General features: G+C 36.9%; 1 protein-coding gene across 4 annotated transcripts in view; it reads left to right on the top strand.

The window, feature by feature from the left end:
* nphs1 (NPHS1 adhesion molecule, nephrin) overlaps positions 1–15,489 on the top strand; it is a 74,323-nt gene that overhangs the window by 16,908 nt on the left and 41,926 nt on the right. For all 4 annotated transcript variants that reach the window (XM_043259971.1, XM_043259968.1, XM_043259970.1 and 1 more), the window contains exon 5: positions 2,645–2,767. In XM_043259971.1, coding sequence (XP_043115906.1) covers positions 2,645–2,767 — 123 coding nt within the window. The remainder of the gene's footprint in view (positions 1–2,644; positions 2,768–15,489) is intronic.

Here is a 15,489-nt window from a genome sequence, read left to right as displayed (position 1 = left end):
GAGAGGCAGTTTGTGCCAAATGCAAGTGCAAATGCTTAAAAATTGCTTACGCTATTGAATGTTACCTCTCGTGCCGTCGGGCATTGATAGCATGACTGATAAAGAGTGCCGTGTAAGGGACAAACGATATCATAAAAAGACATGCAGAAAGCATCTTTAATGTTAACCCTGTCAACCTTAATCTACTGATACACAGACGCACATCCGTGACAAGCCGTAGGTGCGCTCGCACACTCTGATACTTCGCCAAAGGAAATGAGTAAGAGAACGGGCCAGAGTTCCCGTCGGCGTTTCATATTGGTTGTCAGAGGCGTAATTATTGGACTTCTTCAAACACGCTCTCGCAAACACCCCGAACCGCAATACGGCGGCGGCGTGTACCGAGTGCAATTTCAAGAGAGTGGAAAATCATTAATGATTTGAAAGTGGTTTCCTCTCCTTCTATGATCACATAGATCTGAAAATTGCTGCTGGTTGGTGTTAATTATCCTGCCATCCTGGCTGACACCTCCTTTTTTCAGCCGTGGAAGTTGTCATATCAGGATACTATTTTCTGCATGTTAGTTTTCTTCAGAGGGGAGGAGAAAAGGAAAAAAGGGGAAAAGAAAAATGTTCAAAGCTCGAACAGCTTGCATAAACTTCGCCCGAGCAGCCATTAATCCTGGCAGAATGGTAGTTGAACAAACAACCCCTTGGTGGCATGATATTCTGCTAGTAAATAACAAGAATCTCGCACACAAAGGAGAGATGTTGAAGGCCTGCATCAAATAGAATGAAGCACGTTCCTCTCTCCGCAGTGTTTGTCGCTAATTGGGGCCATTAATTTGAGATCGCATACAAATTTTTGCACCGCCATTCAACAATTGTAATTTTTTTTTTACTCTGATTTGTTTCTGGCTAATTAAGAGTGGATTCCAAGAAGCATTTGGACATCTTCAAATGTGTGTTAATGGTGGGAACTCTTCAAATATGCTTTTAAAAACTCAAAACATCAGTTTGTTAAAACGAGCAGCACGTAGGGAGTATAAAAACATAAACTACAGTTTAAAAGTTTGGGGTCCAGAGGTGTTTGGGGAAATAAATGAATAGTGTAATTCAGCAAGGATGCATTGAATTGAACCAGTGCGATGGTAGAGACCGCTAAAAATTTGGTAAAACACTTCTTGCAATTAACTAGTTGCTTATTAGCATGCATTAGGGGTGGGTGCGATGCATTTTGACCATCTCGTCAGAAAAGCTGGCTCCTTGATTAGCAGTAAATCTCCATTACCTGTTTTCAAAGAGAGCTGTGATTCATTTGTGAGGCAGAACGCGATATTACGTAGCATGTCAGTGACCTACGGCTGTATTAACTGCCTCTAAATTTGAAAACAGGTGGTTGAGATATATATAACGCTAATCAAGGAGGCGGCTTTAGTGACGAGATGTGCGTGAATATATCATACGATTTTTTTGCCCAGCTCTAGCAGACATATTATATATTGGATGTTTAGTAGTACTCACAAAGCATTTTTTCTACATCCCTAATCCCATCTAACAGCTTAATAAACAGCAAATCAGGAGTTTGATGCAGAAGACGCAGTTAATTGTTTGTTAATAGTGAGAATTTGACCATAAAAAAAGAGGTGACCGAAAATGGAAGTAAATGTTCAAATTTACGCACTTTTGTTATGGTTACGCCTGACGTTTTCACTACACAGGCATTTTTGACCCTCGAAAACAGCGACTTTTGAAAAAAAAAATGCTGCAGACCCCGTTTTAGTTTGAAAACTGGGGTCGAGTTTCAGTGAAATCGATGCAAAACAGACTTTTGAAAGCGATGGCCATGTTCACTCTGTGTATGAGTAACCGATAACATCATGCTCATTGTTGTACCCATAGATATGTGTTGGTAGATTGGTAGAAGTCCACAGATGCATCTACAATCGAAATAACATGGAATCTAACTACATATCGATGGTTGTACATCCATTAATAGTCATGTGGCATGTGTTTTTGGGTGTGTAGTGTCGACGGAGAACATTTTAAATTGCCATTTTTAAACATTTAACTATACTTTTCTAAACTAGTGCTGTCAAATGATTAAACGCATCCTAACTAAAGGTCTACATTATATATGTGCATGCGCTGTGTATGTTTATCATGTATGCATAAATTCAAACACATGCGTGTATATATTTAAGGGAAATGTAATACGTTATCATATTTATAATTTATATTAATACAAATATATGCACATAAATGTATACAAATCCTTTCAAAATAAGGCATATTGTAATCAATTTGGGACAAGCTTGTTCATAAAATCCTGTCAATAATGTCACAAGGATATATAATTTTTTTTTTTTTAGGAGTAAAGAGCGGTAACAAATACTGCAGATTTGTATTAGAATGCTAAACAGGGTCTATTTTAATTCAAGCTATCCAAGCACATCACACTAAATTCCTTATTTCTGACTCCGAATTGATTTTCCATACTATTCAACAGCATTACAAATGCTATCAGCGGAGTTTAAGTTGTCATAACCCTGAATATTCATCGAACACTTTCAAGTCCTTTCAGCTCCATTGTCCATGAGAACAATAAGATGACATTCTCTTCTTTCCTCCTTATAATTTCTGCTCCATCTGCTTTCTCCTGCAGGCCAGTACCATATTCAGATTGTCGATGTGAGCTTAGAAGACGACGGCCCCTACGAGTGCCAAGTGGGCCGCTCTGTGAGCAGTCGCGCCATCGTGTCCCGTACATCCTGGCTCAATGTGCAGAGTAAGCATTCCCATCTTTTACCGCCGAGAAAGGAGAGAGAGGGGAGGGCGGTGCAAATGGGGAAAAGCAGCACGTGGGACAACTTTAGCCATGACAGATCGCTCAACCAAGGCCGCTAATGGCTGCGCACGCACTGAAAAGGTGACACGCGGTGGCAAACCTAAACCTGTCACCATAGCCACATTCAGGGTACTAATGAGCCGTGGAGTTTCTCTGCAGTGTGCTGGAGAATCCCTTGTGCTACACTTCAGATAAAGTCCCATTGGTCACAGGTGTATGACAGCGGTGATAGCGCGCATTAGTGATGTGGCCAATTAGTTAGCGTGCTTGGCCACAGCGGATAGGGCACTTAGAGCGAGCAACATCTGAGACAAACCTGCGCGAACAACCTGAGATCCTGCTGCTCGTGGGTGATAACTTTTCTTTTAAATTAGTTCCTTTTTTCAACTCCACAGTGAAATATAACATGTCCAGATGGGTTTGGCTTTGTCCTTTGCTGTAGAAACTTCTATAAAGGTAGTCAAGTGCTGCTATGGGAAATGGAGATTCAGAAAGAGCTAAAAAAGTTATACTTTTGACCATAGTTTCGAGGTCAGTGCAATATATATCGGTTTGTGACTTGGCTGCGATTCTCTTTGTATTGTGTGAACCTTTGAGGGCGAATCACCCTAGAGAATAGCCGAAGGAAATTCATAAGACATCAGGGGGAAGGAGTTTGACTTTGTGTCAAATTGATTTGGGTGAAAGATGCTGGTGGTTATTGGTTCAATTCTGTGCTGGCGTTCTTTCCAATCAGAGTTCAATTTGAGGATCTTTGGAGCCGTTTCAACGTGTCAATTTCTTAAGCACTCGAGCTCCGAGGATGTTATTACTCGACCGTTCTTGACTCGTTTTGATTCAGACGTGAGCGGGAGATGGAGGCAGCGAGTTGCTAACTTGAGAATAGCACCGATTGGATCATTGTAGGAGTGAGTTGATGAATCTAGAATCACTTGGACCTGACAGACTGATTCCCAAATGAATTGTTCAGTTGATTTGAACTGATTGAAAAGGTCTAAGTGAAAAGAATGATTGATGGAGTTATTTATATATATATATATATATATATATATATATATATATATATATATATATATATATATATATATATATATATTTTTCTTTTTTTTATTTTTTTCAAAGCTTCATAAAAAATAACAGAAAATTATTAACATGATTATTAACCCAAATTGTCTGGGTTGTTATAATAGCATAACGTCTGGCTTTAATAGTGTTAAATATAATGCATAAGTCACATTGCCTGCTTTTATGATGTTATTGGCATTTATGGGCTTTACAAACATGATCAGTAAATATGAACTGATGCCGCATGGAAAAAAAAACTGCATGGAGAAAATCACATTTTGTTTTTACCTACAGAAAGCCAGGATGAAAAAATACAGCAATGACAACATTTTCATTTTTGGGTGAATAATCATTTTAAACGTATTTTGAAGGTTTGATATTCCCTCACTTTTCTTAGTTTGGGCATATATGTATGCATTTCTTTACAGTTTATTGCTTGTGTAACATACCTTTTAAGATGAATGTACAGCGTCACATGGCAGATGAATGTTACTTTCCATGAGCACCGGTCCAAATCAGATCACTCTATCATTCCTTCACTTTCTAGGTGTCTCTCAGTCACACACTCGTATACATATGTAATCTTCCCTGTTTCACACTTTCTGTCTCTTTTCTGTCCAATCTATCCATCTATCGCTCAGTCCCTTTTGGATTCTCTGTCTTTTGCTTTCCTTCCATCTCTTATGCCTCCTGCGGTGGGAGCTGGCCCATATGTCTAAGGCAGGGGGTCTTGAAAGCCCCTTTTCTTCACCAGTCATCAAGCATTCACTTCCTCTTCTGTCCCAGAGATGTGTGTGTGTGTGTGTGTGTGTGTGTGTGTTTGTAATGGAGGGCGGTTGCTGTGGTGACTGCCTTTCTTTTGCCTGGGAAGGCAGCAGGTTTTATTGACAGCGATGAAAAAGAGAAAGGACAAGACAGTGAAGATAGTTATGGGTGTAACAGAATCTCAGTTTCACACACTTACACAAACACACACATGCTTCTGCATCAACAGCAGCAGGCCTCGGTCACTCATTTATCACAATCACTGGATGGGTTAGTATTGTGTTTGTGTTCTTAATGGGACTGTCAATTTTAATTTAGTGTGATTTAATTATTTAAAAAAAAAAGAACAGTAGTAAAAAAGCACAGTATATTTTATAGAATTAATTATAATTATTTAATGATAACAATAATAAATAAATAAATAAAAATGATCAAATTCAATGATTATAGATTAGTATAAATTATAATATGTATTAATTAAAATTATTATATTATCAATATATTATTTATATTAAGAATTATTATACTAAACTTATAAATGTACCTTTATAAATATAAACATTTATGAATAATTCTAAACATGTATTTGAAGATATGTTTGCGTGTATATGAAAGAATTTAGAATTATTTAAGATATATAGTAAAAGTATGCTCAATCCTGCCTCCCATATAATCTATATATCTACATATATATGTATGTGAAAGTAAACATTTACCCAGTTATTCCTGCCTCCCGTACTTCTTTTCCCAAATACATTTTCCCCTACCATCTGAGCGATTCAAGTGTGATCATTCTATATAAAATTGTCAAAAATGCAAAAATGTGTCTTATGATCGCAGTGAATTAAGTCACTGCAAGTTTTATAGAGCTAAAGCAAACATTACATCGACTATCCAGAGACACTTTTAGTAATATATAGATTCGTTGTTTGACACGCGTGTCAGAAATACCTTAGGTTAGGGGCTTTTCTTAGCAAAATTGGATTGACGTAATTAATAGGCATATCATTAAATTAGTTTTAAGACAGGGTTTAATTGAGCCTTGAAAAATGCATTTCAATCCCCCGTACTTATGTTTAGCGTTGCCACATGGAAGTGAAATATTAAAGGCAGATTTTTGTTTGTATGATGTTTTGAAATGGACGTTTGCAAATGCGAGTGCTGAAGGCAGCAGTATTTTCCCATCCATTACCTCACCATTGCACCCGTTCAGGACTGGATTTTTGCTGTGTCTGCTTCTAATCTACCTCAGTAAATCCAATCCAAATGGCATAATGTCTTTACAGAGGGGAGTGGTAAGGCAAGGAGGGGGGAGAAAGGGAGAAAGACAGAGCGAGAGACTAAAAGATGAGGCAGGGTCTTAATTGGATTCTCTCTGTCCATGTGATATGTTTTATAATGGTCTAATTCAAGATGAATCACCCTTGGCTTGCTAGAAGCTAAGCGCGTGGCCACAGCATCAATAGCTATCTCCACAGGCACTGCCGTCAAGCTTTCTCGACACTTCTGTGTGTGTTTTTCTTCTTTGTCGCACACGGACGGAAGATAACCACGGCTGTCACTTCAAGTGGCACCTTATAATCCCGAACAATAGTGCAGCCTTGTCCATTTTCTCTTTTGATCCCGACTAGCCGCTCTAGCAAGCCATTGTTAGCATTTCAGGAACGCAAACGGGTTCAGATCCGATTCCAAACTCAACTTTTAATTGTTTCAAAGAGCATTTCTTGTAATTGGATCCTTGCATATCACAGTCTGACACTTTCTTATTTGAGTCTTTTTCATAGTTTCTGTTTTTGCTCTGAGGTGCAAATCGGTTTCCACAGTTACCTTTAAATGAACGCGAGGCACGCGTCTTATTTAGTGCGATTGTTTTTAACATTTGAAACATTATTTACAAAAGTTTGGAGCGTATAAAAAACACCTCTGAGTCAGATATAAAATATCTCAATGATCTTCACGTGCCAGATATATTTTTAAGTGGTTGTAGAAGAATCGCTTTACCTTCTTCTAATTTTAATTTGAGGTTTTTGTGTTTTATGTAGAAAAACAGATGCTTGTTCTAAACTTAGCTGCGTTTTTCTGACGAATTTGCATATGTCGGATTACGTTTTAAATCATTTCTTGCACGTTTTTTGTCAAAAGGGGACATTGTTGAGAAATATGCTTTAAGCAGTCGATCACTTTCTGAAATCGGAAAATCTCCATATGTTGTTAAGTTGCTTAATTTTCTGACAGAAAAATCACGCAGCAGTAATAATGATACAGAACGATATCAGTGCTATAATTACTGCCGTCTAGTAATGAAAAAAAGCTAAGTTTATGCGAGACAGAAAATATCCAAGCTGCTAATTAGCTAAACAAACCAGCCTGATGTCGGTCAGTTGTTTAAAATAGATAGTCAGATAGAGAGATGGATAGATCCAAAGCAAACATGCTTATTTTACATTAAGTAGTTTTATTTCTAAACTTGTGGATATGACACGCAGTGTCCGGTTATGTGGTGACATGCTGCTCTCTCGACCAGCTGAAATCTCTTTCCTGATGAGAGTCACTGCTGAGTCTCCATGATCTGGGTTTTGTTCAGGCATCTCTTTGCCGCCCACGTTCTGTATCTGAGTCATGAATTGTGCCACATAGACGTGATTGTCACTCACATTAAGTCAACTGCACGTCATAGCACTCCTGCCTGGAGGTGTTTCGAGTTCTCTGCATAGCCTCAAACTAAATATAAATGCAAAAGTTGTATCCAACACGGCTTTCTCCGATAATGATGAAGCTTTAAAGAGTCTCGACGTTTGGCTCATCACACCTTCTGCAGCTCCGGAGTGATTAGTCATGTGACGTTTATAGATCACATGATTGGCTCAGCAAAAAACAAAAGCTTCTGAATATTAGTGCCTTTGAGAAAAGGTGGTAGCCAGACTGCTGTTACGATTAATATGAATAAATGGGACCTGCGAATATAATATAATATCTTGATATTAAATAAATACATAATAATACATACAAATAAACATTACTTCATAGCTAAAGTTAGCCATTTAATATTTTAATGCTAAGAAGTTTTAAGTAGACCTAAAAATATTTCTTCTTAATATTATTATTATTATTATTATTATTATTATTATTATATAATTAGTTGTCAATGTATAATTGTCAAAATATTAATCGCGATTAATCACATCCAAAATAAATTTATTTATTTATACATAATAAATATACACAGTACACATACATGTATATTGTAAAAAGAATAATATCTTATATCATATCATATCATATCATATCTGGAAATCAAATAAATAAATAAGCACGACTTAATTGCTACAGTTATCCTTTTAATATTCTAGTTTTAAATAGACCTAATATTATTTGTTATTAATATTAATAGTGTTGTTGTTATGATCATCATCATTATTATTATTCAAGTAAATAAACAAACATAACTTAATAGCTAATGTTATTTAGAGTTATTTAAAGAGTATATATAATATAATATAATATAATTAATATTTAGCATATATTTTATTTGTATTCCCTTAGTGAGGTCATGCAAGGTCATGTTTTTTTTTTTTTTTTTTTTTTTGTACCCGTAGTGTGTCTTCATTTGTTGTGTTACCCTGACTGAATGTGAACAGCAGGAATTCTGGGCTTTTGCTCTGGGAAAAGCTACAGAGAGTGTGAGAACACTGGAGTCTGCAGGGTCTGTCTGTCTCTAGGAGGACTCGTGTCTCTATTTTATGGTCAGTAACCGGTGCGGACACTGTTTTGTTTATCGGTTGTCAGTCTGATCTGCATAAATCGACTTTTGTTCGGTTGAGTGTTTATTGTTATATGAGGTGGGCTAAAAATGAAGAATATAAGAGCAGGAAAGACTGAGAGAGGGAGAAATTGCTGTTATCTCTCTTGCCTCAGATGCACCTGCTGCACTCTTCAGACAGGAACGAGATGGGAGGAGATGAGAGGAGAAGTGCGGAGCGAAGGAAGAGGTGGAAAGATCAGTGGTATGAAGACGAGAAGATGAGATGAAATGAGAGAGGGAATGAAAGAGAGAGAGCAGAGGAGGAGAAATGGGACTGCTTCAATGGCTCTTAGCTTCAAAGCTCACACCTGAGCCCAGCGTAACCGTGTGTGTGTGTGTGTGTGTGTGTGTGTTTGTGGATGAGTGTATTCAGGCCTTTTGAGGCATGTCTGGTCAAAGCTTGTTAACAGACTCTGTTTGCTCATGTGGTCTAACAAGGCTCTGATGTGTGTGTGTGTGTGTGTGTGTGTGTGTGTGTGTGTGTGTGTGTGTGTGTGTGTGTGTGTGTGTGCGCCTGCGTACACAAATACACGTGACCATATGAAAAGATGGTCTTCATTTTGAAGCAGAGTTGGGTTTAGATGAATGGATCTCCATCTGCCTCTACATACCTGGCTGTATAAGAGTTCATCTCTATTCAGATTGTTGTTTCTCTGGCTCAAAGTGAACCTGCCATCAACTGACCCTGGTCTTATTGTTGGGTGGTGTGTCTTTCCAAGGAAGTTTTATTTTATTATTATTATTTTTTTTTGAATTCTGTTTTTCTTTTCTTTTCTTTTCTTTTCTTTTCTATTTCTATTTCTTTTCTTTTCTTTTCTTTTCTCTTCTGTCTTTTCTTTCTATCTATCTATCTATCTATCTATCTATCTATCTATCTATCTATCTATCTATCTATCTATCTATCTGTCTGTCTGTCTGTCTGTCTGTCTATCCTATCTATCTATCTATCTATCTATCTATCTATCTATCTATCTATCTATCTATCTATCTATCTATCTATCTATCTATCTATCTATCTATCTATCTCTCTGTCTGTCTGTCTGTCTATCTATCTATCTATCTATCTATCTATCTATCTATCTATCTATCTATCTATCTATCTATCTATCTATCTATCTATATCTATCTATCTATCTATCTATCTATCTATCTATCTATCTATCTATCTGTCTGTCTGTCTGTCTGTCTGTCTTTTCTATCTATCTATCTATCTATCTATCTATCTATCTATCTATCTATCTATCTATCTATCTATCTATCTATCTATCTGTTTGTCTTTTCTCTATCTATCTATCTATCTATCTATCTATCTATCTATCTATCTATCTATCTATCTATCTGTCTGTCTGTCTGTCTGTCTGTCTCTGTCTATCTATCTATCTATCTATCTATCTATCTATCTATCTATCTATCTATCTATCTATCTATCTATCTATCTATCTATCTATCTATCTATCTATCTATCTATCTATCTGTCTGTCTGTCTGTCTGTCTGTCTGTCTGTCTGTCTTTTCTATCTGTCTGTCTGTCTGTCTGTCTATCTATCTTTTCTATCTCTATCATCTATCTATCTGGTATCTATCTTTTCAGCCCAGTCAATTTGCATTTGATTTGTCTGTCTGTCTATCTAAAGTTGGTTAAAATTACAGTTAATTAATTAAGTCTTTTGCATTTTTATTTGAATTGCAATTCACATCATGTTTGCTTCCCAAATTCAATCCAAATTCAGTTTTTTGGCTGGTCATGTGATCTTAAAATGTCTGCCATTTCGACCAACCCCATTCATGTAAAATCAGATCGCTTTTATATTTCTAGAGCCCTCATCTCATCACAAATCTAAAGTATTTTCCTGAAGTATTCTTTTATTTTTTTATGTGTGAATCTTTTTAATGAGGGAACAATTACTGAGTGCACCTTTAAGTAAACATCACTGTTGTCACAGCTTCATCTCGATAACCAAACTGCATCAACATTCATTTACACATGTAATGTGTAAATGAATGCGACTGATCTAGAAGTCCATGTGGGAGGGAGCTGTTTTTGTTTATTTCTTCAGGAAATGTGTTTATTTGTGCACGAGAGAGCTTGAAAAAATGCAGCTGTGAGAAAATGATTGCCTTTTGACTATCTTTTCATTCACTTGGTATTTTCATGTGCGAATCGGTTCGGAGGAAAACATTTGCATGTTTATATGTTTATTGATGAGTACGTGAGAGAGAGGAACTGAGGGGGTTTGTTCTTCTGTCTGCGCTAATGAGCCTCTTATCTTCCTTATCTGTCCATCCGTCTGCATTTGTCTAATGAATCAAATTTCACAGCTCGATGTTTCCCGCCTGAGCGCTCGTGTGTGTTCATATCTCTGTTCTTGTGCATGCGGACGCGTACTTGTGCATGTCTGGGTTTTTATTTGCTCTGTGCATGTGAGCGTGCTTTGGTCTCGAGAGGAGAGGTCGCAGGAAGTATGGTGGGCGACTCAGGTGGGCTTTTCTAAAGTCATAATCTTTGCCTGACTAACCATTGACTGTCATGCTCCGGCTCCCAATGTTGCCAGTAACACAGACATAACCCCCCTAGACACACACACACACACACACACACACACACATCCTTACCTTCTTTCATCATCCCTTTCTCTCTGGTCACAAAGAACAGACTGCTGAACTCACACACACACACACACACACAAACACACACACAGCTCGACTGCAGCAGGAAGGAAAAGAGGAAGAATGAGGTAACTGGAGGGTGTTCAAATGACCAGGGGCCTAGAGACCCCTCGTTCCAGTCATCACACCCCTTGTTGTTTCTGAAAACAGGCTGAGAGGCCTAGTCATTTTAATTTGTTGTTACAGCAGGACATCTATGACATCAGACTTGAACGAGATGAATTAGATTAAAGTTGTCAGTAATAACTACTCCGTTTAAAACATTTTCTCATTATGAACACCATGAGTCACAATGAAATCAAAATTGATCATTTTTAATGGAATATTGCAGTGTTTATTGTAAATAAATTGTGAACCATGTGCATCGTAATCTGTGTGCTTTTTTCCGTAATCTTTAATAAACCTGTGCAAAGGCATTTCTTCTCTGGTGACATGTGGGACAGTAATCTCTCCTTCAAGCTGTCACTCACATTAGATTGCAGCAACTAACAAATGATCCAATGATCTATTCATTTCCCGATGGACAAAAATCAAGTCCCGTTCGATGGTGTTGCCTGCTGATACGAAACAATTGTGAGAGCATTGTGGGCGGTTGCTAGGGCATTGCTAGGGTGATCTGAATGGTTGCCTTTAGGTTAAAATTAAATCGCATTAAATGTTATCGTGTGAGGTTTCAGTTAGCATATGAATTGTTTATATACATTTTAATCTTACTTAACATACACCTCTTTTAATATGGCCAAATATGGTCCATGTGTGATTTGATGGTAACGATATATATATATATATATATATATATATATATATATATATATATATATATATATATATATATATATATATATATATAAGTTATATATAACTTTATATAACTTTAAAGTTATTTTAACTTTAAATAAGGTTAAAAAAACATCCTAAAAAAATTATTCTATATTTATTTATATTATATGTATCTGCATTGGGATTTTCTTCCTTCTGCTGAATTTTTTTATCAGCGGGGTCCATAAATTTTTTTAGCGGCTTTTTAGGTTTTACAGTTTTAACTTAAACCATTAAACACCGTAATTTTGTTAACAGATATAATGTTAATATACCAACCTATTGAATTACTTTTGAAGGTGCGTTTGAAATACAGTAGTAAAATGCAGGTGCCAAATGCAGGTGCCAGTCACACGTTGAACCAAAGCCCAAAATAAAAAGATATATAGGCGCACAGTGTCATTCGCACCAACAAACACCAACATGGTGAGACTCATTAAACTGAAATATGCGATAAACAATATTTTAACAATATTAGATTTAACATACAACCCCATTGTGGGAACATCGATTTGTTTTTTCCCTGTAAATTTCACATTATGTTTCACTTCCGAAAGCAGTATTTCACCATAACCTTGTCTGAAATGTCTATTACCGTTTTTTTTTTATCGTGTAGAATTGTATGAGAACTTACAATTGTTTACTGTAGAATTTTCTGTAGTTTTTTTCCCATTAAAATCATTTTTATTTGCATTAGATTTGCAGTATACTGTAATATAATAGCTATATGATCATTTTATTAAACGTTGATAACACTAATTGGCGGTACTCGAGATCTGCTAATACTTCAAATGATCAGTGCAGTGTCTTACTGTGTTTAATCTCTTCATGATCACTTTCGCTGTCTCCTACGTGACTAAGCAGGGCAATTATTTTAGCACCAGTAGTTTAGGTCAAGAAACAGGAGATCTATTAGATCGTAAATTTGACATCACTGTGATGAAACACCTTTGTTTGTACAGCCTATCTTGGCATCGCTGCTGCCGTTCTTTTTTTTTTTACTGTTGTTGTTGTTGTAGGAAGCACATTTTGGCTTTTTTAGCTTCGCCATATATCGAGCACTGAGCCAAAAGTTGAGTGAGCGAGAATGAGGGATGAAGTGAAAGACACGCATAGAGAGGAGAGATAGAGGGAGAGAATCGCTCTACCTGCTTGCCTGCGTTGTGAGCACACCATCAGTCTTTACTGGGAAATCTATGTGCCTGAACAATGTCTTCTCTAGCACAACAAGTGATGAGCCTGGCTTCATCTGCAGAGAATGAGAGAGAGCGAGAGAGCGAGGGGGCGATGGCGTGAGGGTGAGAAAGAGAGACAGCGAGAGGAAATTGTGAGCAGTTAAAAAGAGAGTGAGAGCAGAAGAGACGAGAAAACAAATGCATCTCATTATCTAAGCGGGCTCCTCTGCAGCGCTCTCCTCAGCCATCAGTGTCCACACAGCTCCTTTAAATTGCTTGCTTTAAATCAGTTTGAAGCCCAAGCCTTGCCCCATCTGTCTCGGAGCGAAGCCCCTTTGCTCCTCACCGCCGAGCTGCACACAGCAATAACGCCCCCTAGTGCCTGCAAACTCCAGGGAGCAACTGGCAACCTGAACAACACCACTGAGGCTCATTGCATGTGTCGGTCCTCGCTAGCTATTTCTTCCGATTATTTGTTTTGTTTTATTTGATATTGCGTTGGTTATGTAACGTTGCCCCTTTAAGAAAAAAAGGTGACGGTAATGTCATCCAGCGATTTGACAATGTTCCACAGAATGTGCTGTGCTTTGAAGGAAACCAGAAAAGTAGTGATTTCCGCAAATGATATTATTTACTGTTGACTTTATGAAGTAATGTTATGTGACGGGTAAACAGTGTGACATCACTGTGATGAAACAGCTGTTTTGTATATCAAGCACCAAGCCAAAAACTAGCATTAGTTCTTGCTTATCATTGTAAATTATTTTACTTGATTGTGACCTAAAGGGACTTTAAAATGTTTTTTTCTTATATTCATTTATTTATCAAAAATAAATAAATAAATAAATAAATAAATAAATATATATATATATATATATATATATATATATATATATATATATATATATATATATATATATATATATATTCAGTATATAATGTGTTTGTAAATATTTTGAAAGTATGTAGAAAGTATTAGTATAATTTATATTTTAAATTTATATAGTTATAAATATACATATTTAAAAATCAATGTCTTTAATTATATATAATTATATTTTTCTCCATTTTATAATATGCATTTGCAGTAAATAGTGATTTTGTTTTTCATTTATGTGCATTTTTTTTTTGTTTTTATTATTAGATTTATTCTTTATTTCATTTTTAGAATGGTACTTTATAGAGAAACAGAAACAATACGTTCTCCAACAATAAGCATCAGGTAAATATAAAACATCTTACAGTTAATTGAAATTTTAATTGTTTAATCATAATGCTATTTTCATCTGAGCTTGCTGTTAAAGCTGTCAGATTTTATTGTGCACGTTAAGAGCGTAATGACATGCCACGTTCTTTCTTTAGGCCCCTATTTGAACTGTTCTATCAGACTTGCGTTCTTCCCCTTTTAATAGTTCAGCTTTTTGGTTTTGCACCGTCTAGGTTTTTAAATGCTAAAGCGCTTCCTGAGCTCATAAGCAGGATTTTATGATTTTCCTTATACATTGTACAACCAAAAATGATCCCGTTTCACACTTTTCCATCCAATATCGAGCTCACAGTGGGTAAACTCTGCTACCAGGGTAAACCTGGACAGTGGCGCGTTTGAGTTCGATTCGTTTGAACAGAGCACAAAAACTGATTTTCACTCTCTCTCGTCAAAAGTGGCGGGAAGAGCTCTGTAGCCCCGAGCGATGCAGGGGAAAGTTGCGCAGCGGAGAGGTGAGAGGGAGCGCTTTGATCGGCCGCGCGCGCGTCTCTTTTGCTGGAGGTGATTTGCAGCACTGTTGCTGCTGCTCTTTTTTCCCTATAAGCAGAGCGCTATGCTAGATTAGCATTTAGTGCGTTTCCACGGGCTTGTCGACAGCGCAGGGGCCGCGCTTCATCATCCGTCTGTGATTCACACGGGCGTTTCAATTGATAATGAGAAGATGCGCTTCTGCGGTGTCGTGCCGAGGCCCGGGAAAGAGAAAGAGCTCTGAAAGAAAGCAACCGAGGAACGTAGCGAGGCCCTTCGCGAAGATCTTAAATAACCGCTTGCGTGGCCTGAAGTTGGATCTTGTGGGAAAATGGGCCTAAGTTGTCATATAGCATATAGAGAGCCATAGAAACGCAGTTAAAGTGTATTGTTTTACTATCCGTTTCAAAATATTAAACGATTACTATGAAGTGCACCTGGGAAGCTTATACATCTTGGTATGTTTCAAAAAATTTAAAATACCGATATTTTGGAAAGACGGGTGACGATAGCCGATATTAGCCCGACATAACTTTATTTATTTTAATTTATACTTAAGAAATTTAAAATGATTTGAAAGTGGATTCAAATATAAACGTGTAGTACAAGATACACAAATAACTAAAAAAATATTT

This window comes from Puntigrus tetrazona, chromosome 15 (assembly GCF_018831695.1).
Source record: "Puntigrus tetrazona isolate hp1 chromosome 15, ASM1883169v1, whole genome shotgun sequence".
NCBI classification, from domain to species: Eukaryota; Metazoa; Chordata; class Actinopteri; order Cypriniformes; family Cyprinidae; genus Puntigrus; species Puntigrus tetrazona.
Note: the sequence above shows the minus strand (reverse complement) of the source record. Positions and strands in the feature narration are given on the sequence as shown.